General features: G+C 42.0%; 1 protein-coding gene across 1 annotated transcript in view; it reads right to left on the bottom strand.

Moving 5' to 3' along the window:
• TSPAN5 (tetraspanin 5) overlaps positions 1–25,822 on the bottom strand; it is a 295,959-nt gene that overhangs the window by 95,894 nt on the left and 174,243 nt on the right. Inside the window, exon 2 of the mRNA XM_069238298.1 lies at positions 12,047–12,097. Coding sequence (XP_069094399.1) covers positions 12,047–12,097 — 51 coding nt within the window. The remainder of the gene's footprint in view (positions 1–12,046; positions 12,098–25,822) is intronic.

The following is a 25,822-nucleotide window of genomic DNA, read 5'->3' on the forward strand; positions in this document are numbered from 1 at the left end:
CTGAAGATGGGTTCAATGCAGTCAAGGAAGAAATGCGGGCTGTGAGGGTGATGCTTATGCAACATAGTTATGTGCTAGATTTGATGACGGCCATGGAGGGTGGGGGTTTGTGCCAAAAATGGAACTGCCTGTTGCACATACGTGCCAGCTAATGATGCAGACAACGGAACAATAACGGAGGCCATACAGACTCTACATAACCTACGGGAGAAGATGGCAGACGAGGGGGGGTGCCACCGACGAATGGTTTTCAGGGTGGTTTGTATGGATGCCATCCTGGTTGTTAGGACTGGTTAAGGGGTTATTCCTGATACTTGTGGTGATCTTATTGATGTTTTGTATCTTTCAAAGAGTGGTAGCATGCTGAAAGAGAGTTAGCGAGACGTTGGGAGGGATGTTCACTATTAGGGTAGCCAGGAAAGTGCAGGAGGACGAGGACAACATATACACACTAATGAATGTATGTAGCAGGGAAGGTGAAAAAGTAGTTGAAAGTTCAACTAAAGGGGGGGATGTTACTGAAAATATGGAAAAGGGAGAAGGCCCACTTTTGCTAATGCATGAGTTAAGAGGAAGATGTGCAGAGTCGTACATGATCAGAGAAGAATACAGGCCCAGAATGCTCATGGTGTCCAAATAGAGAGCTCAGAACAGAAAGCATGGAGGCAAGACAAGGACAAGCAGAAACATTTATTCATAATGCAGCTGCAAGTAGAAGGCCATAGAAAGCTTGAGTCATAACTTGATAACACACACACGCAGGGATGGCACACATTCCAATCCACGTTCACAAGGGAAGGATACACCATGGTGGTTTTAGAAAGGGAACACAATAAGCTTTGATGCTTGAAGGCCAGCAGCTGTGCAAGGGAGGCCAGACAGAAATGCTTCCAAGTCTGGAGTTAGTTGAAAGAGAAAGTACTGATAGGCTTCAGAACGTGAGATAAGACATTGCGGTTTATTAACAAATGTGCTCATGACAGATGTGTAACCTTCAGTTTTCTGTAAATGCGTAATTAGGTGCTTTCTCAAAGAGAAATGTGGCTTTATGCTAACGTAGGTAGAGATACAATGTACCAAGCAGGAGCATAAATCAAAATGCATGACAAGTGATCAGACGCATTCAAGGTTTGGTGAACATATAAAAAGGGCTATTTGAACTGACAAAGTTGACTGCGGTATCAGTCACAGTGCTGTGCTGCCCTCCCGGACGTTATTCATAAATGCTCATATTATTTGCCAAACAGAGTCATGTCGTACTTTTATTCCTGACCCTACAACACTGAGAAACGAGAAAACATGCTACCTTTAAAATAATATGGAATGTGCTAGTGAATTTGAAGCACGTCTAAGCCCACTCATGTCGACTTTAAAACTCTATCATGCTAAACACAGTGCAGTCATTTCATTTCCGACCTGTTCATGTTAGTAAACAAGTGATTATTTTAAAATTCACGTTGTCATCCGTAATCCTCAATCACAAAATTAACCTTGTTGTGCAGTCCAAATAGCTAAAACATCACACGCCACCACCAAGATTCATCCTCCTCTTAACACGAGGGACTATTCAGTGGTAGTGTGGCTATTATCACTTTGGGCTTAAACATCATGAACAGTTTAGCCAAAAAGTAAACCTCCTGAACAAATGTGTTTCGGAATCCTATCGCAAATCTAGCAACATGGAAGTAGACGTGAGACTATCTCAGGCAGTAGGTTTTGCAAACTGACCCCTAATAAGCACCCTCTTCACCTTCAAGATCCTCTACTTTGCCCTTGTATAATCTTTAAGAAGACTCCTAATTTAAATGCTGCTGTCCCAAACACTCACTGCTTTCTTCAGAGGTTTTCTTCTTTTACCTCTAGAGCATGTAGGGGGTCATTCAGACCCTGGCGGTCTGGACCGCGGATGCACCGCCAACAGGCTGGCGGTGCATTCAGGCCAATTCTGACCGCGGCGGTAAAGCCGCGGTCAGAAAAGGGAAACCGGCGGTTTCCTGCCGGTTTTCCCCTGGCCTGAGGAATCCTCCATGGCGGTGCTGCAGGCAGTGCCGCCATGGGGATTCCGACCCCCTTCCCGCCAGCCTGGTTCTAGCGGTTTTGACCGCCAGAACCTTGCTGGCGGGAACGGGTGTCGTGGGGCCCCCTAACAGGGCCCCACAAAGATTTTCAGTGTCTGCATAGCAGACACTGAAAATCGTGACGGGTGCAACTGCACCCGTCGCACCCTTTCCACTCCGCCGGCTCCATTCGGATCCGGCATCCTCGTGGAAGGGGGTTTCCCGATGGGCGGGCGGGCGGCCTACTGGCGGTCGCCCGCCAGCCCAGCGGGAAACTCAGAATGACCGCCGCGGTCTTTCGACCGCGGTACGGTCTTCTGGCGGTTCCCGCCAGGCCGGCGGCAGCCGCCGGCGGCGGGGGTCAGAATGACCGGCGGCAGCCGCCGCCGGCGGGGGTCAGAATGACCGCCGGCATCCGCCGCCGGCGGGGGTCAGAATGACCGCCGTAATCTCTAAAGGAAGCTGAAACTCAATCAAACTCTCCCTAACACTATCTTAAAATTTTCAATCCCACTCAATTTGACATGCTCAAGCATCCTAGGCTACTTTACAGCATGTCTTTCAAGTCTAAGGACATTCTAGGTTCCCCATAACAAGGCTCATGGAAAGGATGCGTGTATTCAACACAAATACCACACTCACACTTGTACATATCATAAACCCCAATCTTGAAGGCAACAACAGGAGTCATAAATATTGTGAGATTCATGATTTCAAATATAGTAATCTTGACACACACCTATAGACTAACTCATTCTTTGAAGATATAGTGCCGGAAGACTTTCCAAACTGATAGAGTAAAGAGGGGACCAGAGAGGAAGTGGCCTATCTGTAACGTACAAATCACACATCAACTTCATTCACAGCAAGCAAAAGTATTTTGCAGGAACTTCTCTACCCAAAAATATAAGAATTCACCCCAAACTAATTTGTTTCCAATCCATTAAGTGGCACATCTTAACTACATTCAATTATTTCCTCTCCAAGGTAAATAGCCTTAAGTAGCAACCTCCCTACTGGCTTTTCTGCTTCATTCTAGAGGTACATTCTCTCATAGACCACAATGCCTTATCTTGCACAGACCACTTATCAAGCCTTGGGACTTCAACTAGCCAGAAACCAAACCCATACCCAGAGACCCATCACTATGCCTCTGACGAAAACACAAAGTGATGGTTGTAAGGCTTCAACTAATCCCTGCCACTCACATTTACGCAAGGCTGCACCACAGCCCATCTTTTTGGCCGACATGAAACCTCAGACAGAAATCAACTATCAGTTTTTGTCGTGCCCCCAATACGAACAGTCCAGCCCAAACTGCCTGTCCAGGCCCCCCTCTGAACAGACCACCCACCGGTTTCAGCATAGTTAGTCCTCATCAGAGAAGTATAGCTTGAGTCCTGCTGCACTGTGAGGACAGGGCCATATCTGGGCATACCTATTACAGACAGGGCACAGCATTAAGGAAAACAAAATGTGATGGGTGCATTGTTTAAATTAATCTCACCCACTGGCAATTACTTGGGGCATCATCAGAATCCACTGTCCAAGGTCACCAACTCACAATAAAAAGCAACACATACACCCAACCATGTTAGACTATATGCCTAAGAAAAAAATCTCTGCATTTTTCCAACCTCCCTTTTTATGTCTATATATATATATATCAATGCTACCAACACCTTTCGAGGATAAACTCTCTCAACATGATCACCCTTCAAGCTCCAGGCTTAGTTAGCCCGAGACACAAAGCAGACAATAACAAAATAACTCATATGGGTTTATGAGTCATGGAGAAACAGGCACCCGAAAGGCGAAATGATCCGATTATCACAGGGACATCACCAACCAGGCATATCCTGACAATACAATCCACTTAAGAAAATCTTAAAGCATTTTCACACAAAGAAATGCCAGCTAGACCTGCAAACTAACTATTATCCCATCCTCCACTGCAAACTATTTAAATAATCTGAAAGGTAGTAAGGTCCACCAGGCTAAAACCTACCAAGACCCAATAATTCAATTAAAAACACTATAAGTGATCTTCATCAATAAATTACTCATGATCTGTGAGGACATTCAGCAGAAAAGTACCCAACCACAAAACAACAACAAAATGGGCCTATAGAACATACGTAAGTCACTGATAGCTACTTTCTGTCACACATCCCGATCTCATTCACTACTACTGATAAACCATCGGAATCCTCTAGAGAAACCTTCATTCTCAACTATATCTTCTCCACCAAAATCCTCAAACAACACAAAGGCATTATGGCCCTGCCACTCAATCATTTAATAAGCCAGTACTTCAACTAAGAATCGTTTCTGTTGCATTCAAAACAAGCCATCTATATACAGAAATGTTAACCAACACTTAACCATACGGGTCCCTCCTCACAGCTTCCAAAAACCTTGTGAAACAGTAGTGGCTGATCAGCAGCTCTGATATACCTTCATCACTACATCACATCACTAATAATCCACACAGATATTCTATCCTGAAAACCAGCCGGACTGCCCTCTAGTTTTAATGGCAAAGAGCTATTTGAATCTTAGCGGAGGGGAAAAAGCAAGGTGTCATACACTCACCCAAAACCACTGAATGGACCATGGTCATTGAGCCCTCTGCTCCTCCACCACCTGTGACGCATCATTCCTCTCATCCCCAGCTATAGTGAAATCTACCATAACGGCTTCAGCTCCAAGTAATCTAGAAAGCTATGACAAAACTAGTAACCCTGCGACTCTATGAAGACAGTCAAATTGTTTCACTGGTTAACCCATCAACACCTGATTCAACTACAAGATCTTCTACTTATCCAACATATGCTATCAATGACAACTCCCACTGACCAAACAATTCTTTACTTAACAACAGAATATACTAAGTAAATCTATAGATGCTCCTCGAATTCACTCAAAAAAGCCTTCTACACATTCTCCTAACCTCTCTTGAAGATCAAGGGAAGGCATTAATTTTACAGTTCAAGGACTTCAGCTATGGAACTATATTTTGCAGAGTTATAAACAAGCAAACTATGTAGCTTTCAGAAGAATACTAGTCTTTTTTTTCACTAATCCATCACAACCACCCATTTAACAAGAGGCTCCTTGAACAAATTACTCAAAATCGGTTGCATGACAACCAGGACGTACACATTACTTATTGTGAAGGCGAGTAAAATCACAATCAATTTTTAGAAAGTGCAATCTTGGTGAAAACTGGATTGTGACAGTTTTCATACAGTGCACATTTATTCATCATTTTCACCAGCTTTGGGATGCAAAATAAACAAACCACATCTTAGGGAATGCATTATTAAACAATAAATAAATCATGGTTTTACATGATTTTCTCAGGAAGGATGCAGTGGTGGTACTGAAATCAGGTGACTACATTTAATCTGTTGGGCCCCTCTACATGGCCCCTTCCAAATTCACTGTATAGCTCCGAAATATGCAGTGTGGATGTGAGGGACTCCTCTCTGGATAAACGTCGTCTGTTTCTGAGATCTCGCAGCTGGCATGGTCCAGTAGTACATCTGTTTGAAGTCATCAAGCGCCAAACTTTCTTGTGGGCAACATACATTTAATTACTATCCCAGTGCAAATGGAACACAGTGGAGGCCTTTTATTGTAAGTAAGACCTGTTTAGACACTACCCAGACTAAACATTTGGGTGAAATCTAGAGGTGAGACAGCAGAGTGCTTATATGCTGTACGAAAAGAACCATCGACTGGTGGTTGGAATAGCGGAGTTATGATAGACACCCTGCAGGTATTAGTACAGCTCACTTGTGAGACAGGAACAGGAGAAAAGTGTGTTTAAATTAAGCACAGTGGAGGCAGCCATATAATTTGTCTTGGCATTAGATCGATGATACTCAAAGTACAGGCCGGTGAGGGGAGGTGGAGGGGGGGGGGGGGGTGTAATAGCGGTGTGGAGGCCACACATGTAGCCCTCCTGACCTTTACATACGGTCTTCTGGTCAACAGCAGCAGTGGACTGCTGTTTACTCAACTCAGCACTACCGTTAAACAATGTTAAATAAACAGGCAAGCATTTATTTAAAGGTTAATAAAAGCTAAAGAAATTAAGTAACTAGGCTGTCCCGCCACTCTTAACTTCAGTAACACCTTCATTTAAAAAAATATTGTGAAGCAGAGGTAGCAGGAAGTGGGCCCTTTATGTGGTATGTCCATATTGTGTAAAGGGTCCAGGGGTTCCCCAATGAGTTGACAGGCCTTGCTATGCAATCCCAAAGAGCTCTATTTGGAGTTTGTGTGGTCGAGCAGCCTTAGGCTTAGCACAGAGGAGTGCAAGACATCTACAAATACACACAGGAACCAATGAATGTGACAACTCAAACAGGAGATTCACACCAATTTATAAAAATAGCAAGTACCTTTATATATGTTTAGGCATCAGAGAAAAACTGCTCAGATAAGTACGTTTTTAAATAGAAATTCTTTTCACTTTAAAAAGCGACACAGTGCTATTTCAGAGTTCTGCAATGTTACCTTGTAGGAGGAAAAACAAGTTCTGCAAGCAGGTAGAGTACAGTGATTTACAAGACCAATGTCCAGGAGTTAACCTGAGTAGGAGGCAAGGTCCAAGGCAGCATTGACAACGGCCAAGTGCAGGATGCAAAACAGTGAGTGGCCAATGTGTTTCAATGAAGATCTGTCACTGCGAAAAGAGGTTGCAGGCTCTTGCCAGGAGGCGAGTCAGGCTGACCCAACAGTAGGGCTCAGGCCTCATGATGCTCGGGCATAGGTAGGAACCTTTTGTCCTCTTCTCCACAGCTAAGGGGCTACAGGTGCAGAGGTGTCTTTAGGTGTCGGGTTTTCCTAACTGGAGCAGTTGTAGTAGAGAGGGGGGCTGCGTGCAGAGGCAGCAGGCGTTGTCAGGGAGTCCAGGAGGGATGAAACCATGATGGACTCAGACTATGGAGGGCTGGGGAACATAACTGATGGTCCACTTCAACTCAGGTCGGAGGCGCGGGTGCAGTGGTGACTTCAGGTGTTGGGTTTTGGTTGTTCAATAGGCTTCTTTGGAGTTTGCTGGAGAATAGGTCTGCCGTTCACAGGAGGTCTTGAGTCTTTTGTGAAGGAAAGGAAGCCCTCTCAAGTTTCTGGAGACATAGCTGCAGGACGATTCGACTTTGTGCAGATTATTGAAAGGAGATGCAGACAGGTCCATGGGGTTGGTACCAAACAAACTGCTTCTTCTGCTTTTGGGGCTCTTCAGGGTCCTTGGTCGTCGTAGGTCATCAGCATCTGTTTCTCTGGTGCCACTGGCTCCCCTAAATCCGAATTTAGAGGCATTAGGGATTTGTAGGGCAGTAGCCTGTGGGCTACTGACCCCTGGGGTCACTATGCCCCCTATATGACCACTTCCTGTGGGAAGCAGGCATAACCCTGTCACAGAATTCATAGGTATGCCATCACAAAGATGGCTACCTCTGAAAGTTTGTGTCCACCTCGTAGTAGCCCACCTTAAGGGTGGTACTTGCCTGGAGATGGCACACCTATCTAACTAGCTAATTTTCCCACCTGTCCAGGTGCCAAGAGGGCTCTGGACAGGGGGAGGGGGTGGTGGCTTCCTCTCCTGTGATATGGAGCTTCCAGAATCGCATTTCATATGCAGCAGCCCTTTGAGTTGTCACCTTAGGAAGGCTAATCAGCAAGTCATCCTGTGGGTGGGTGTGTTAAACCCTCTTCCCGGACAGGCTTTTGTTCTGGGCCTCCAGAGATCAGAAGGCTCTCACCCTAAGGGGCCAGAGCAGCGTCATGGGTGGCAGGCTGGCAGAAACCAGTCGGCAAGCACACCAGACGCTGGTAGATTTTCAGGGGGCACCTCTAAGGTGCCCTCTGGGTGTATGTAGTGGTAAATCCAACACTGGCATCAGTGTGAGTTCATGAATACAAGAGGTTTCATATCAAACATCCCTATCTTTAGTGAAGCCATCATGTAGCTGGGGAACTTGTATTGACTTGTGTCCGGCACTTGCATTTAAAATGGCTTCCCTGGCCACTTACTATATCTTTGTCAATTCTCAGACATAATAAATGGTCAGGGAAGCCATTTTAAATGCATGTGCTAGACAGCGGTCAAGAGCAAATATGCCCTCACATGGAATATAATGCACCTTGTCTTAGGGCTGTAAGGCCTGCTGTAGGGGTTACTTACATATACTGCATGCAGTGTTAGGGGACATGGCACACAGGATGTGTGCCATGTTGTGTTTTCACTTTTGTCTGCACCAAGACATGAAGTCTGAAATGGAAACCTGTCATGTGCTTGGTGAGGGGTCCCTTGCCCTGGCACATTTTGTGCTGCAGTGGTTAGGGACCCTCTTTACCACCTCAGGCCCAAGGTACCAGGGGTACCATTTACTAGGGACTTAAAGAGGGTGCTGAAGGTTTTGCCAATTGTACAGTTTTGGGGAAAGACCACTGGCTGTCTGGTTGGCAGGGTCCCAGTGCACTTCATTCAAAGTAGCATCAAATACCAGGCAAAAAAACGGGGGTCATGCAACAAAGAACCCAGTACCCTACACAAAGGTGCAAACGTATGTTAAAGTCTCTTCAAAATTTAAAAAGTGTATTTCATTAAAATGCAGAGCCGTTTCACCTTATTATATCAGATTATATCAGTCTATTGAGAAGTATTTATTTTACAGTGATAGTTTTGAAACATGAATTGAAAAACATTTATTCTTCCCTCCACCCTCTCAACTATGCTAATAACGATCAAAGAGGCAAATAAGTTGATGCGGGCACTCTCTGGGTTGCTATTATACATGAACAACATTGTACTCATTAAATCAAACACAAGAGAAGGTTTTGTACAACACACATCCTAGGGTCGTATGTCGAGGTCCTCACATACGACAACTACGAAAAAGGAGGAAAAGTGAAAAAGCAATTGCCTACAATCACACAATTTGGTCAAGTGGGGAAGACAGGATTGATACCAGGTTTTACATTGTGCAATTCAGCCACTACATATACATGCTGCGCATTCTCTACATACATCTTAACAACCCCCTGCAAATCTCACCCTCTCTCCTCCTGCCATCCCTCCCCCCCCCCCCAATAGATCATAGCATCAAACATCCCCATTTTCCTTTAAGCAACTGGCTTGGCAGGTGGATTTACGAAGGGTTCTGAAGATAGTACCATTGATAAGGATGTTCCACTGAAGCCAGGAATAGCTTAAACTTTGGTGCAGTTAAGGTAAGGTCACTTTATCCACATCCAGATGAGTTATTCAAGTACTACTCATTTTAGTATTCGTTTTGTAAATGGAAATGCTAGAGAAACAATAATCTTAATATAAAATGTGCAACCAAACTTTTCAGTCTTTATTCAAACAAACACTACTTAGTTTTTCCCATGGTTCAAAAATTGAAATTATTTCGCACCAATGGGCCTGCTCGATGCTTGTTAAGATCTGCGCATCTTGTTGAACAGGTTGCCTCTGATACTGTGTCACTCTATTAATATGTCTGGTTCTCCAAAGACAGTTTGCGTCCTTGTGATCTTTATGAGAAACAGAGAAAGGACTGAACTGCTCAGTCCTATGGAATGAGATTAGAGATGCATCGAAGACAGGTAAATGCAATGACTGGCCATAGAAAGAAAATTCATGAGCTTAAAGAAAAGAAAGAGTCTCTCACTGCTGCTGGAGGGAATATTCATAAGAGTGCCTGTAACCTTCACATGTCAATACAGGCCCATCAAATCAGACTTCAGAACTAAGAGCACAATGACACACTCCACTCAACACCATTTCGTTTTGGCTGTCTTGTATCAGGAGAATCAGTTAGCTACCAACTATCATTGCCTACTAGGATCTGACTTCACCACAAAGATGATCCGCTGCACAAATCAGGTTTATCAGCTGAAACCAGAAATCAGTTTGTCAATTTATTACCTTAAAAGCCCAAAGTGAGAAAAGCTTTGAGATTGTGTTACTAAAAAGTGAAGGGTTTTTGGAACATGTAGGACATGGTTTTCTTGGGTTTTTTTTTTTAACCACCATAGAATGCTCACCAGCCCAGTGGTAGAGCTGTACTGCATTGTCTGCATAGGTTTTGCAAGAGTAATCTAGTCCAGACTACTTCTTGTGGTCTTTTTCTGGGTAACGCCAATTTATATTTATTAGTAGAACTGGTCAGTACCACAGTAAATCAGAGAGTGCACAAATTGAGACATGATGTCCGAATGATAGTCTCTATATGACCATTTTCTGATTGTTCATGAATAGATGGTTTGTGCAACAAGTATCGAAATTAATATAAGCTACTTATAGACAGTAAAATAAAATGTGTCCTGTCTCCATGCATTTTTGTTCAATATTTTCCTGAGCTACCAAACTATGGTTGTGGTATGGTGGTGTGTATTCAAGCAATTCTCTTACACTTGTTTACGGGGACAGAGAACAGAGAAAGTATATGACAGATTGAGAAGAACTGAAGGTTCATGAAACTTCAGAGTTAAAGAGAAGAGTACGGGAATGAAAGTGGAGAAGAGAACACAGGGGATCAAAGTGTGAGGCTGGGGCAGGATTAGGTGTAGCAATTTCTGGGTATACGCATGTCAATGTAAACCAGATGTTTTTTAACAGAATCTTGAAAATAGACTCACCTGTTCTGCAAACTCAGAGCTTAAAGAGACATCTTAGGAGCAAAGGCGATTTTCAGACCTTTTCAATCTCGATTTTGAGTAAACGGTCACCTTTTACATGCCATATTTTCAGTGAAAGTCAATTTTTCAGCCTCAGAACTGCGGGTTAGGCGAGGACAGTAAATTATATATTTTCACTGAATAAGGTTTCTACTGCACATAAAAGGGTAATTGTCCCTTTTTCTTTTGCCCTTTGTTGGCACACTACCTTAGACGGTCCTTAAGCTTTTTACTCTTAAATTATGTCTATTATACTACTCTAAAGGACTCAATTAAATAAAATGTGCCCGTTATTAACAACATCTTTGAGGGATGGGAGTGATACTGTATTTGCTACCAATGGTATTGTGAGTTTTTACTTAGAACAAATGAGCGAAAAAAGTGAGCATGTTCACTTTCTGTATTAAAATGTGTATACTCACAAGGTCCACCTCAGTGTATTTGAAATTTGGGGATGGGGCTGATATGGCATCCAGGTACCACACACACAAAGTATATGCATCCAAGTCTAATTTTATAAGCATCAAGCAGGTGAGCAGGCCTTTTTTTATTTTAAATAACTAATACCATGTCAGCAAGGTGAGGACAGACTGCCACAGGCAAGTTCTTTAGATCTGACCTTTGAGACAGCTTTAGCAGTCGTCAGACTCTTGTTTAAAACAATAAATAAATAATATACACCTGTAGTAGGGCTTTTAGACAGCAGTATCTTTACGAGTGCAGAGTCTCCACACACAAAATGATGGGACTGCCCTATCACTTTATGTGCGGAGACTCGCACTCATAAAGACACCACTCGTAAATCCCTTTGTGAACACCAAACAATCAAACTTACACAAAAGTTTAAATTTACCTTTGTGAATCAGGCCCAACAAAATTTGGACCAATGTGCCTGTGCACTGTCAGTGACCTGGCCAAGGGGGCGTGAAAAAGCTGAAATTGGATCAGAAACTCACATCTGTTCCGAAAAGGGGGCTCCAAAATAATTTTGGCTTAGGGTCCCCAAAATCCTTAAGATATCCCTGCTCCTTTGCAGCTTTTTAGGTCTCAGACAGCCTTTCGTAGGGGAAAGTCTCTTGTGGATCATACCAGAATCCAACAGTGATCTTGGAGGCTGGTGTGCAGATGCCAAGGCAACAATTCATTTCTAATGCAGAGATAGAACGCTGTCAAACATTTCAGCTGATCTTCACCAATAGACTATGTTTAAATGTTTAATAATATTGTTAACATTTTCTATTTTTTTTAAACATATTTTTGCATAAACAGTGGATAATATGAAAACTCACTTTTTCATTCCACGCCCACAGTGCGATACCGAGAAATGCAATTCCCAGAAACTGAAATAAAAGAAGAAAACTTAAGTATGCAATCTTATTATCGCAAAACATGTAACATAACAGTAGATTAAACCTACATCTGAGACCATCCACTCGCATTAAGGCTAATTAACGGTAACAGTTAAGACACAACAGAGCAAAGATAAAGTTCAAGGAAAGGGCTCAATAGGTTTACATTTCATTATTCAATAAGATACAACGACTTCCTCGGGAATAGGTCGCATTGTACATAATATTGAAAATCACAGCTTGCACCTGGCCACTAGGTCAGAGGAGTTAATTACACTGAGTCTGGGAGGGGGCTGAAGTGATCGGGGGCTGCGGGGTCTAACAAGTGCACCCGAAGCGGGGCCGTGAATTCTAACCCGAAGGCTGTACATACGTCCCAGTACCAGCGCCTTTGAGAGGTTGGATTTCATCATCTGTGTGTGCAGTGGCCAACAGAGCTGATCTATCAGCCACCTGTTATCTGATCTATTTGAATAGCTAACTGACACCCTGTCCAGGCATGATGACAACTAGGAAGAAGCCTTAAGGGATATTTCTGTTTGCTTCGCTAGCTAGCAGCAGTTCCCAACATGGAATATATAGAGAAAACTCTGCGTAAAAAGTAAAATAAATAATTGTACCGAAAAACATGGCCTATGTTACTGCATGTCTGCTCAAATATCTGCTTTCAGATCAGGTGAACGCCACGAACAGCTATGGAAATGCAATTACAACACAAAACACAGTGCCTGAAGATTTTAAAGTCACACATTTCGGCAATCTGCGAACTTAAATACATCATATGGGAGCTGTGCCTTGCACAGATAAAATTGGGTTGGGTAGATTGGAGTGGGGTACACTGGGGTAGAGGGGAATAGGGTAAACTGGGGTAGAGTGGAGTGGGGGAGGTTGAAGAAGAGTGGACGTACAGTGGGGTAGAATGGAGTGGGGTGTATTGGGGTAGATTGGAGTGGAGTAGACTGGAGTAGAATGTATTGGGGTTGAATGGAGGGTATTGGGGAACAGTAGAATGGGGTAGATGAGAGTGGAGTACAGTGGTGTGTGGTAGGCTGGAGTGGAATAGGGTAGATTAGGGTGTAGTGGAGTAGGCTGCAGTAGGGTGGAGTGGGGTAGATTGGAGTGGAGAAGGTTGGAGTAGGGTTGGAAAGAGTGATCTGGGGTAAACTGGATTGGGGTGGAGTAGATTGGGTGGGGTAGACTGGGTTAGGTACACTGGAGTGGAGTGGAGTAGACTAGAGTGTGGTGGATTGGATGGGGTAGATTGGAGTAAGGTAGTTTGGGGAGGATTGGCTAGGGTAGATTAGACTACGGTGGAATGGGGTGGGGTGGATTTAGGTGAAGTGGGTTGGGTTGGCCTGGAATCGGGTAGTGGTAGATTGGGGTAAAGTGGAGTGGGATGTATTGTAGTGGGTAAATTGGATTGGGGTAGGGTGGAATGGGGTAGATTGGAGTGGAGTTGGATAGACTGAAGTGGAGTCAAGACTGGAATGAAGTGAGATAGATTGGGGAAGAATGTAGCGAGTGTAGTGTGAAAGATTAGGGTGGAGTGGATAAAAGTAGGGTAGATTGGAATGAAGTAGGCGGGTAGAGTGGAGTGCAGTGGATTGAGGTAGGGTAGAGTAGAGTAGGGTAGAGTAGAGTAGGGTAGATTGGAGCGCAGTGGTGTGGACCTGAGTGGTGTATACAGGAGCGAGTGAGGTAGACTGGTGTGGAGAGAAGTAGACTGAAGGGGGGTAGATTTAAGTTGAGAGGATTGGAGTGGAGCGATGAGTGGAGCGATGTAGAGTCGAAAGCAGCAGAGTGGAGTACAGTGGGGTAGACTGGAACGTAGTGGAGTAATTATAGTGGAATGGGGTGGGGTAGAGTGGGGTAGAGGAGAGTGAGTATATTGGAGTGGAGTAGATTGGTGTATTTTGGAGTGGGTAGAATGGAGTGGGGATGATTGGATGGGGTAGATTGGCACTGGGTAGTTTGGGGAGGAGTAGGGTAGATGGGAATGGGATGCATTAGGGTGGAGTGGGTTAGGATTAACTGGAGCGGGTAGAATTGAGTGTCATGTGGTAGGGTGAAGTGGAGTGGGGTAGATTATGTAGAGAGTATTAGAGTAGAGTGGAGTGGGGCAGACTGGTTAGAGTGGAATTTAGTGCAGTAGTTTAGGGTTAAGTGGATTGAGGTAGATTGGGTGAACTGGAGCGGGCGGATTGGAGTGGGGTACACTTGAGAGGATTGAAAGATTGGGAAAGAGTGGAGTGGGGTAGACTGAAGCATTTCAATTAAAATTACCATTACATTTTCCCCGAAATACAGTTTACTGCACACAATGTGTGTAAATGTCATCACCCAGTGTACTGATGTGTTTTGATCGTATTCAAATATGTTTTGTCACCACACTTCAGAATTACAAAAAAAGCACTTCAAATGTACTAATTCGGGTACATTCTGAAACATGTGCACAGTTCGTTATTTTTTTGTTGGGTGATTGAAAAAATACAACTTGCCTCATATGGGTATTCAGCAGGACTGTCACATAAATTCTCTCTCTGAAGTCAGACAACTAAAAATAAACATTAAGCTACCTGGAAAACAGCAGCTGGCATTTGACATCTAACTTTAAATGCACAGCAAATGTGACAAGATAGGAGCAAGATTTAAATGACTATTTACTGAAAACGAGTTCATGGAAGAATCCAGTAAACAAGGTTTGGGCAACGGGAGGGACAAACTCAAGCTGGCTAGCAGAAAGCAAATAAAGCCAGCAAATAGAAAGCCATAAAATGTGAGCTACAAACTACAAAGCCAAAGGAAAGCAACGGACGAATGGACCATTCCTGGAAAAACTGATGAGAAAAGCAGCCTTCCTTCAAATCTATGAGCTAGTCTGACAAACAACCTTCATCTGATAAAACAACATCTTCTCTGAAAAACAAGCTGTTTTCCATATTGCAAGAGACCCCAAAAGACATCAATAAATATCTTGGATAACATAAAAAAATACAGCAGTTTTCAATAAAGTGGCGGTATTTCACACTATTGGGCACTAGGATAATCAGGAAGAGGCTGATCGATAATAGATTCCAAGGCACAGTTTATACTTGGATTAAGGCATACACCTTGCAAAGAGTTCTTTCTGCTAGCACCCTCTGTTTTGCACAACATCATTCACTAACCAGCTGTGTTATGCCCAACACTCAACAAATGGCCCTCCCTGACATAACCCACTTCATTAGAAAGCTTAATAACCTTCACACCAACATACATGAGGACGTACTCAATGTTTGAGGCTAATAGACACTTGGATCCCCTTAAATTCAAGTCCCCAAAAACAAAGATCCTCACTTTTGGAGTGCCTCAGTATAACGATCATAGGTCTCTTTAGCATTAAGTACCTGGATCACACACCAAACACTTCTACACAATTAAACAGCTTAGATGTGAACTTGGACTCCAATACATTACTCCGATTACAGGTCAACCAAGTGAACAAAAATGCATTTTTCAGCATAAGAATCCCAGACAGGAACATATCTCACCTCAGACTCTCTCACATGGCTCTAAGGTTATCACGTCTTTTTTATGCCAGTGGGTTATCAGATTCCTGAAATGGGTATTCAGCATATTAAAATGGATCTATACTGCTGCAGGAATTTAAAGTTCCTTGCCCTAATCACTGGGCAATAAATGTCACAGGACCCGTGCTCCTACAATCAAAACTCATGCCCTCTTTCTAGCGGAGGACTCCCAAATCCTGAATAACTGCACTCTTAATCATCCCCCACTTTAAAAAAAAGAAAAAACCCTCAGAGGTCAACGGTTCTCTGTGCACACTTGCAATCTCTGGGTGGTCCACCTGCAGAAAATAAGGCTAATCCAAAACAAACATGAATATTTAAGGGTAACTGGATGGAATCACAAGAACCATGGATCTCTGCGCGCATGCCGAAGTCCTATTTCTCACACTCCTTTCACTACATTTCTCTCATATTACCTCACTGGAACATGGCTTTGTCTCAACGCATTTGCCGAGCAACACTCAACAGACAATGATTACACCACCTATAAAACTATTGTTAAGCTTGATGCTAAAACTGGGTAGTCTTCTAAAGGGGTGTGGCTTAACCCCAAACTAATTTTATGCGAGTTCCATCGTGTTCACCTCGACCAGTATTCTGGTTCCTCTCTGAGAAATATTGCATCCAGCTATACAACACAACAACTGACAAACACCTAAAATTAGGACAACTGGCATTGTCAATGGTCATTAGCGGTTTAAGATGGAGTAACAACATTGATTATTGATTCACTCCCATCAATGCATTTCCCCACATCTGCTTCAGTTCACCAACCCCCCGAACACATAACACACTCACTCATCTGTAAGAACTGTGCTTTGTTTTTTACTTTCTCCCTATACTTCCTTCACATACATTTGCACAAAATCACAATTGCAACTAGAATATTTGACTACTGCTCTCTGCGCTGTGAAGATAAGTAAAGGATTGGATGACCATGTATTCTGAACAACTTGATGACTCAGTGACAGGCACTTTGAGAAACTCCCACAGTCTTCAACCATGATTGGAACCAGAGTTTCTGGTTCCATGATTGGAACCAGAGCTTCCAATAATGGCAGATTTATAAACACCTGGAAGCGACTTAACTCAAAGTCTGCACTATACAAGAATAAGATGCTACACTGAAGAAAATACAAAAAACAATCTGCAATTGGCTAATACTTTAGGGAATGAAAGATTAAGTAAAACATGAGAAACAAATAGGAACTATATCACTTACATGGATTACACTAATGTATTGGCATGAATTGTTCAGATCTTTACCAGTGTTATTTGCTAGTAAAGTTAAGGACATGAATATAAGGCCCAATAAGGATGTGTTTCATTGTCTGTTTATAATTACTACTGGGTTTGAGACTCCTAGAACTTAAACTACTTAAATCTCTGCTTATCAAGCAACTCCTAAATAGACCAACCATAATCAACACCCTTTCCAAACATGGACTGTAAAGCGCGCCAGAAACCAAGTGTAATTGGAAAGCTATAGATATATATACCAGTACAGTACTGTAACAAGTCAATTTTTTTGTAGAGAAAGCAGTGGCTATGGTCTTGACTAAAAACACAATTGAGGTTGTGGTAACATTTGTAAGAGGTTGCTTAACTAGTTTGTAGCTATTTGTAAGTGATCTTAATAGACACTGACATCAACCAGGCACGGGTGCCCTGACAAAAGCTCCAGAAAAGGCACCGTCTTGCAGTCATGTTAGACATTTTCTAAACAAAGAAAGGCTTCCATACCATAGAACGCCTGGTGGGAGAAGGAAAAAAACAGCTTATGCCGGCATTGAGCTACCCAAGCACTGCCATAGCCAGGTACAAAGAATGTAAGGTCATACAATATGGAAACATTAAGCTCTTTTGAAGCATTAAAATGTCTGCCTGGTCTTTTACAAACAAAGTATCCACAAAATGTAAAACACTAAATGATTCACAGCAAAACAATCAGTGTCAATGTTACATTAATAATAAGGAATAATCATAAATATGCACATACAGCATGTGAATTTTGACAAGGCTCCATAAAAGAGAATCAGCACAACTTAGAACATCCCCATCCTTGGTCCCACTACTCATTCAGGAGCAGAGGATTCAAGAGCCTGAGCCAACGCAGCAAGCAAAATGGTTCACAGGTGGAAGCACCAAGTGTTTCTGTACTTCTGCGAAAACAAACTTACCTGGACGGAAATGTTTCTTTAGTTCATAATAGACTTACATGTCTATTAGGTGACAATATAAACTAAAAAGTTGTGAAAATACACTGAAAAATTGTAGGGGAACATAAATGATGGTTCCACAACCACCATTTCACATGCACAAAAACAAACATAATATCATCAGTGAAACTTATTTAATATCATCAGTGAAACTTATTTGAACTGCTAGTTTTTTCCCTGAAACTTCACATTCCCCTGGATTTCTCCAGGAGCCGGAACCTTACCAAAAGACAATGTCAATGAGGATACAAAATGGAGTCAATCTACCCTTCCATGGTCTGGTTTGACAGCCCAGCGGTCACCAGACAATTACGTGAACATCACTAGCGAGGGGCTTTGGCTTCGCTCCTATGTTGGGACTATGGAGTACATGTTTGGAATGGGCAGAAGTTTACGCTTCAACAAAAAAAGTGCTTGCCCTCTAGCAGCTGTGATAATTATGTTTATTTGCCCAGCTGCCCAAATTTGAACTTTTAGAAGCATACATATGACATCCTAATGCTACTGAAGTGTCTTAGCAAACAAGATAATTTATGGTGTTTTCCTCTGGCAGCAGCACAGATGTGAGAAGGACAGTCATTAACCTACATTGATGTTTAGGTCAGCCTTGACAGTTCAAATGCCATCTAACCTTTTAACCTACACCAATATTATGCTACCATTCTTTGCTTCCACCCAAATATGTATCTATCCCATGCTATTTACTTGTAACACTTCACATTACAATAAAACATTCTTTAAAATAGACCTGTTGGCATTTACCAGTGCTTGTCCTTATTACTTCTTGAATGTCATTGCTGTACAACTTTCCTATTACCAGGGGTTCAAGACTATGCATGCTTACAAAATGTGGCAGTATATTTTATAGGCTTTTTAAAGACTGAAAACCACAAGGAACGTCAGTTTGATCTGTGCTAAACCGCAAGTGTTTTTGACATTTTAGTAGGCTGACTGTTGCGAGGTGTGGGGAGGCAAACATGGCTGTGAAATGTACAAAGCACTTCCAGGATCCATCCATCATGGCCAGTGTAATTAGAGGAGCTGTGTTTTGTCACTGGCCCAGCTGGAGGGGCAGAGAAGATGTGCGATGCCTCTTTATTGTTTTTCCGACACCATGAACATTCCTCATCCTCGTCCGGGACTTCACATACAGTTGGGAAACCTCGCAGTCACCAATGCACAATAGCTGGAAACCTGCACATTCAGGCTTAGAGCGCAACTCTATGCACGGTACACTTCTACCAGTTTATTCTCCTATGTGTTCATACACTGCACTTTCTCTGTACAGATGGATATGTGTGGGATTCTCCTTGTCAACCAATCGTTGAGCACAAGTCAATTTCTATGCGACAGAAAATTAGGAACTAATGAGCCTATTTACAAGAAACGGGCACATCAGTGCTGAAGTGCCAGTTTTCTTGCCTCGCCCCCAGTTCCACCTAACACCACCATGGCGCACCTTAGGCCAATAGCGTCAAAATATTTGACACTATTGTGACGCTTTGCTGCACTAGCGTCAAAAATTGTGACTCTAGAGCAGCAAAGTTCAAGGAGGCCCATTGATTAAAATGGGTGCATCACTTTAACGCTTGCTTTGAGCATGCGTTAATAATGATGCCAAAAATGATGCCCTGAAAATTTGCAGATTTCACAGCGCCATTTTTGCAGGCCTCCTAATGCCAGAACGCACCCCTCCTTGCATACATTATGCCTGGCGCGGGCATAATGTGGCACAAGGGGTCGCAAAGTGTCACAATGCATGCATTGCGCCACTTTGTAAATATGGCGCAGCAAAAATTGCCTCATTGAGCCACATTAGCATTAAAAAAAAGACGCTATTATGGCGCAAGGAGGCGCTAGTGCCTTGTAAATCCGGCCCTGAATGTATTTTTCAGAGTAGAAATGCACTACTCGTTCCATTTGCTCGATTTTCTTCTTCTATAGGCCAGTTCAGACCCGTCTTCTGTATAGCCAACTCTTTATTCTGCATGACAAAGGTAATTTTATGTTGCCTTAAGGTTGTATTAGGGCACAGTGAAGTTCCTCTACGATGTGTGGCGTGATGATGTCACCTTTAATGCACGCTTGAGACACAGGGTGCTTGTATGCAACCAGTACACCATCATTTTGAATCTTCTTTGATCTACCTGAAACTTTCGTTCCACTGACTTAGATTAAACGAGACTCATAGTTAGGCTCCAGTTGATAAATAACACAAATGCTCGTTTTATTTATCATGCTAGTGGCAATTATGTCAGACATTCTGTATAAAAACCTGAATACGCGAGAAACGTCACAATACATGTAAGTTGCAATTTACAGACAAGTCATGCTTGCCTGTAATTCAGTTCAATATTCGGATGAATGGCGACACCAACCGAGGGAGCGTTTTAACCCTTAAATTGATACATTAAAAAGCTATTACCTTTAAACATGTACAAAAAACAGGAAACGGTTCCCGGTGGGCGCTTAGCAACCGTGCTTATGTTCGTGATTTACGTGCATTTTTAAAACAAAACTGAAAATATGGATGAAGAGTAAAATAGCGCTGTACTCCATGCCTCGTGGTGAACAAAGGAAGCAATAAACTGGGCAGCACAAAACACACATAAATGTGCCCAAAACAAGCAAAAACATGGGCAGAGGAAAAAATACACAAGAGAGCGCGGTGCAATTTCAATGCAGAGCCTACATCCATTATCTCATAAGAACTGTTTCTGCATGCAGAACAGAATAACCACATTAGAGCTTAAATCCGACGTTCGCCCTGTGGCAGGTCCAGGAAAGAGAAACGTGCTTTAACAGCATGAAGATACCCCTTGTCGGTCTGTTAATACATAATGTAGATAATGCAGGCTGTATACAAACAAACAACAGCAAGGCCTCGGTACGCCTGGTTTCAAAATACCAGAAATGAAAAAAAACAAAATCCCTCCTCACCGGTCCGATTTAAGGGGAAGGGATGGACTACAGAAAATGTAAATATTCATAAAGGTGGGAGCGTGTCCAGTTCTTTAACTGTCCCTGCATGTACTCTCAGTGGAGCGAGATTTAGAGGCAGGAAACATACTGAGCTCATTCCTTGAAAACTACTAGTAAGGTCGAATTAAAAACAAGCATTAGAAAAGTAAAGAGGTCGGAGTTTTTGGTAGGGGAAGTGGTTTGGCAGCCATTGCCCGATTTTGTATGTCGCACCCAGCTCTCCTAGTAAGAAAATCCCACAATGAAGCTCTATCTGGGGCTGCAAAACTAACGAAAGTTGGGAGTAAGACCCTCTTCTGAACAGACTGCATTGGCAGATTTACACTCTACCACAAAGAGTTTTATGAAAAGCAGCCGGAAGTTGAGGATTGCATTGTAAGTGTGGCGACTCAAAAGGCATAGAATGCAAAATACTTCATGGTAAATAATTTTGACAAAGGGCCAGTATTTTCATTGCTCATTAAAACAAGCACATGGGCGGGCACATATTTATTTTGTGATTTATAAAAAATCTATAAATCAAACGTTACAATGCCAGCAAAGTAAGACAAGTAAATAAGCAAGGGTGACTGGTGATAGCTTCTATCTTTATATCATGAGAAAAGCATCAAAACCTGTTCACCTAAAGAAAGATAACCAGCAAGTAAAATGTTGTGGACTAAATTATCCCCAGATGAGTCCAGTTACCAAAACTTACAATAACACAAACAACTATGCTCTAAATTGCACATGCCTTGATGAACAGCACATCCAAGTAATAAATGAAAAACAACTGCTAAACAGTGACTCCAAACACATACATCTTATTCTACTTTTCTGAATAATCAATGAAATGAAGTCACAGAAAAACTAAAATTGGCTGTATCCAGACCTTCAAAGAAATCATTACAATTCAAATGTAGCAATTCAGAATCTAAATATTTTTGGCAAAATCTCAAATCACTAATCTACTCGTTTTTGCAAGTTATTTTTACTAAATATTTTTTCTCCTTTTTGAGATTCAGTAACCAAAGACCTTCTTGAGATGCTGTGTTGCTGTCTCTTTCCTCAAATGAAAGGGGAGATTATTTCCTTTAACTAAGTAATTCCTAATGTACTATACGATGGAGGGTCGGCACCTAGGTGAAGAACAGGAGTTAGAACGCAAGAGATACTGTTTCAGCAAATAAAAATCTAGAAATGAGACAAGAAAAAAAGTCTTGGGTTTCGAATTTGTTTTAATTGAGTTTGTTAATTAATAGGTGCATTTAACAATGTAGAGGGGCTCTTTCAGGGGCCCTGGGTAATGGTCCCTTCTGTACTTGTTGGGTAAGGACATGGGTGTTAGCCGTGTGTTAAGTTTATGTGAAATAGTTATGTGCATCTTATGAAGGTGTATTTTTATCTGTTGTATGTTATTGCATGTTTTTAATATTAGCACATATATACATGTGATTTTAAATGCCTACTTACAGTCCTGAGGAAGTTGGCTGTCTGGTGTTGTCATCAAAAATAATAGAGACGTTTTGGACTCTTGTTTGTGTGGACTGTAACATATAGGTGCACCACCACCTGTGAAATTTGTAAGCACAACAGTGATTCAAGGAAGCACAGAGCTGGCTTTTACATGGCAAATCTGCTGGTATGTAGTGCTTCCCGCTTGAGATTAACAGCTGAATTCATTTCGTTCCTTCATGTTAAAAGATGCAGTTGGCACCGGTTCAGGAGATGAAAGAGAATTTTTCCCAAATCAGTGTCTTTTAATGCTTTGCTACGCCTTTGCCTCAGATTCACAAAATCTTAAAAATTCAGCAACTCAGTTTAACAATAGTAGCCATTAATAAGAATGATCATTTGAACTTTTTCTTGTTTCATAGTACTACACCCACTGATACGGATATGTTGAGTTCAGGCCCACTAGCAATGGTACACAACCACTGTATACTGCAATATCATAAAAAGTTTGATCTGGAGCATATGAAGTAACCCAGCATCACCCAAGTACGATATCCACATGTGCTGTGATGACCGAGAGACAATCCTTTAACATGCATCCCTCTAAGTCAGAGTTGATCTAACAAATCATGCCTGCAGGAAGCATACTCACACCTCTTCTGTTTTGGTGGGCATACCTTGATCAATTTCTAAATGCTTAACAGAGAGAAGAACTACATTTTAAGTCAAAGAGACTTTCCCCAGGATTTCAATACATGGTGGAAAACCTGTGCATGAACCTTTGGCCTAGACTCCATTTATCCAACTATCTGTCACAAAATGTTTTGAATCTTACTGCAGTCTTAAAGTCTAAGTGCTAAAAAGTAGAAAGAAATAGCGCTGTTAAGCTCTTTCATGTAACATCACTTATTGCACTGTTTTCAAGACAAGACCATACTCTACTATGTAAGCAGTTATCTCACCACTGAGCAAATTGTCTTATCGTGAAAAGTCAATATTTACATTGCCTTCTTCTTTTGGTTTTATTTGCTCTTCTAGACGTTTATGCAGGCTCTGGTGCTTCACTGCTTGCTATGCCACGTGATGGGTGAAAAACATGGTGACCTTGCACCTCAAGAATGCAAGCCCCAAATCAGTGCACTATTAAAGTAACAATACTGAAAATATAACATTCCAAGCTGATGTAAGACATACAATGTTCTCTATGTAAAGAGTGCTTCGGTGCAGTTTACTCAGTTCCTCCATAGTGTTCTGTGAAGATCACTGGTTTGTGTGTTTAAGTAAGTTTGTGTGGGTGTGTGAAGGGTGTAGGAAGTGTGTAGGGAGGGTGCTGGGTGCATGAGGGGCGGGCATGTTAGTGGGGAAGCTGTGAGTGAGTGTTAGTGTAATGTCAATACTCACGGCCTCGCATTAGAAATGTTAAACAGTATCAGGTGAGTGGACAACTTTTACGCAGATGCAGCATAAATATTAAAGAATCAAAGAATGCATTTCCAATGAAGTAAAAATCTCAACCTTAACGACAGTGTCTGTAACTGACGGTTCTGTGGCGCTCAGGGGAAGGTGGGACTCGTGGGCTCCTGTTATTTGACTGTGGAATAAAACTCAATAAACAGATGTTTTAAAAAAAAACAGTATCGCCATTGGGGACTTTAAGACATATGTATACACCACAAGTAATTTGACATTCAGCACTAATGATATTTGGGGAGGTGCCTTGAGTATCAAAGGGGGACAGGGGGCCATGATGCCCATGTCCGCCCTCAACAACGATTCTTTCCCGGTGTATGAATTTGAAACACAGGTATTTAGCCAGAACCAAAGAGCACAGGATATAATTCATGCAATGAGAAAAGGTCTCGGTACACACATCGAATCTGTAGGACAGTAATACGACATGTCTCAAGTCGTAATGTGATAAATTAAGATTAAATGCTAACAATGTAATAATAAATGTCTGACTCCAGGTTTATTAACACAATGTTGTCAAAGTGTTCTACTAGCTTACAATTATTTTCAAAGTCTCAGCATAAATTACAAAGTCAGAAGACCACTTCTGATGGCTGACATGCTGAATGCACGTTCAAAGAAACAGAGAAGGGTCTATTTATTGGCGAGGGAAAATAACTAACTGCAAAGAGTGTGGAGGAATGCTGACAGATGTCAGTAAAATTACTTTCTATGATCCCAGAGAGAAGTAAGAAAGAAATAGGAATGAAGAAGAATTAGACAATTACAGAGGATGTGCACTTTTAACGATGAAAGAATAACTGCTATTTTAAACTAGTTGAATATTGGGTCAAGGAAAGAGGGTAAAATAATGTCTATTTATACTTTTGCATTTTTCTAAGACATACAGATAAGATATCGAATGGGCCTATGGATGGCTTAAGACGTCTGAAAAGATGGAGAACCTAGGTAAAGAAGTTAAAAATTAGTAAAATGGAAGTTGGAAGAGTCAAATATGTGCAGTGTGAGGACTCCCCGCTTCAGAGAGAGGGACTACATTATTTACTGGGTGTTAATTCTGCTGCAGGTAAACCTGTTAATAAATGTATCAATTTAGCCTTAGCTAGCTAAATGCAGGACAGCCACGTGTTGGAAGTCTGCTCTCCCCATCCATCTGTGGCTCTCAGACCTAAACTCTGGTATAATGGCGGGGCAACAGACACTGCGTAGTGGCATATCAGGGCACTCGGCACCACCAGACCTCCCGATTGGTAAAAATATTTGGAGATGGTAGAAGTTAAATCAGATGAAAGGCCACCCTGAAAATCTACTGTATTGCTCTTGATCCTGGAGATGCATAACACATGATTACTTTCTTCTTTCAACAAAGTCGCTATATGCTGCTGGATACAGCCCCCGGCGACACTGAAGATCAAATCCCTGCCGTGATGGGCAGTGGACCCTCCTTAGCTGTCGTCAGGTGATCCTCTCTCCTTACATCCCTACTTCCTCTCCCCCAACATACTTTCTGCCCACATACAAGCGAATACACACATCTGTTCAGTTCTCTCTTTGTAGATTAATGTGTTTGCAGGATTTTGAATATACAATGCCATATATACAGGGAGTGCAGAATTATTAGGCAAGTTGTATTTTTGAGGATTAATTTTATTATTGAACAACAACCATGTTCTCAATGAACCCAAAAAACTCATTAATATCAAAGCTGAATATTTTTGGAAGTAGTTTTTAGTTTGTTTTTAGTTTTAGCTATGTTAGGGGGATATCTGTGTGTGCAGGTGACTATTACTGTGCATAATTATTAGGCAACTTAACAAAAAAAAATATATACCCATTTCAATTATTTATTATTACCAGTGAAACCAATATAACATCTCAACATTCACAAATATACATTTCTGACATTCAAAAACAAAACAAAAACAAATCAGTGACCAATATAGCCACCTTTCTTTGCAAGGACACTCAAAAGCCTGCCATCCATGGATTCTGTCAGTGTTTTGATCTGTTCATCATCAACATTGCGTGCAGCAGCAACCACA

The sequence above is a fragment of the Pleurodeles waltl genome, chromosome 1_2, assembly GCF_031143425.1.
Source record: "Pleurodeles waltl isolate 20211129_DDA chromosome 1_2, aPleWal1.hap1.20221129, whole genome shotgun sequence".
NCBI classification, from domain to species: domain Eukaryota; kingdom Metazoa; phylum Chordata; class Amphibia; order Caudata; family Salamandridae; genus Pleurodeles; species Pleurodeles waltl.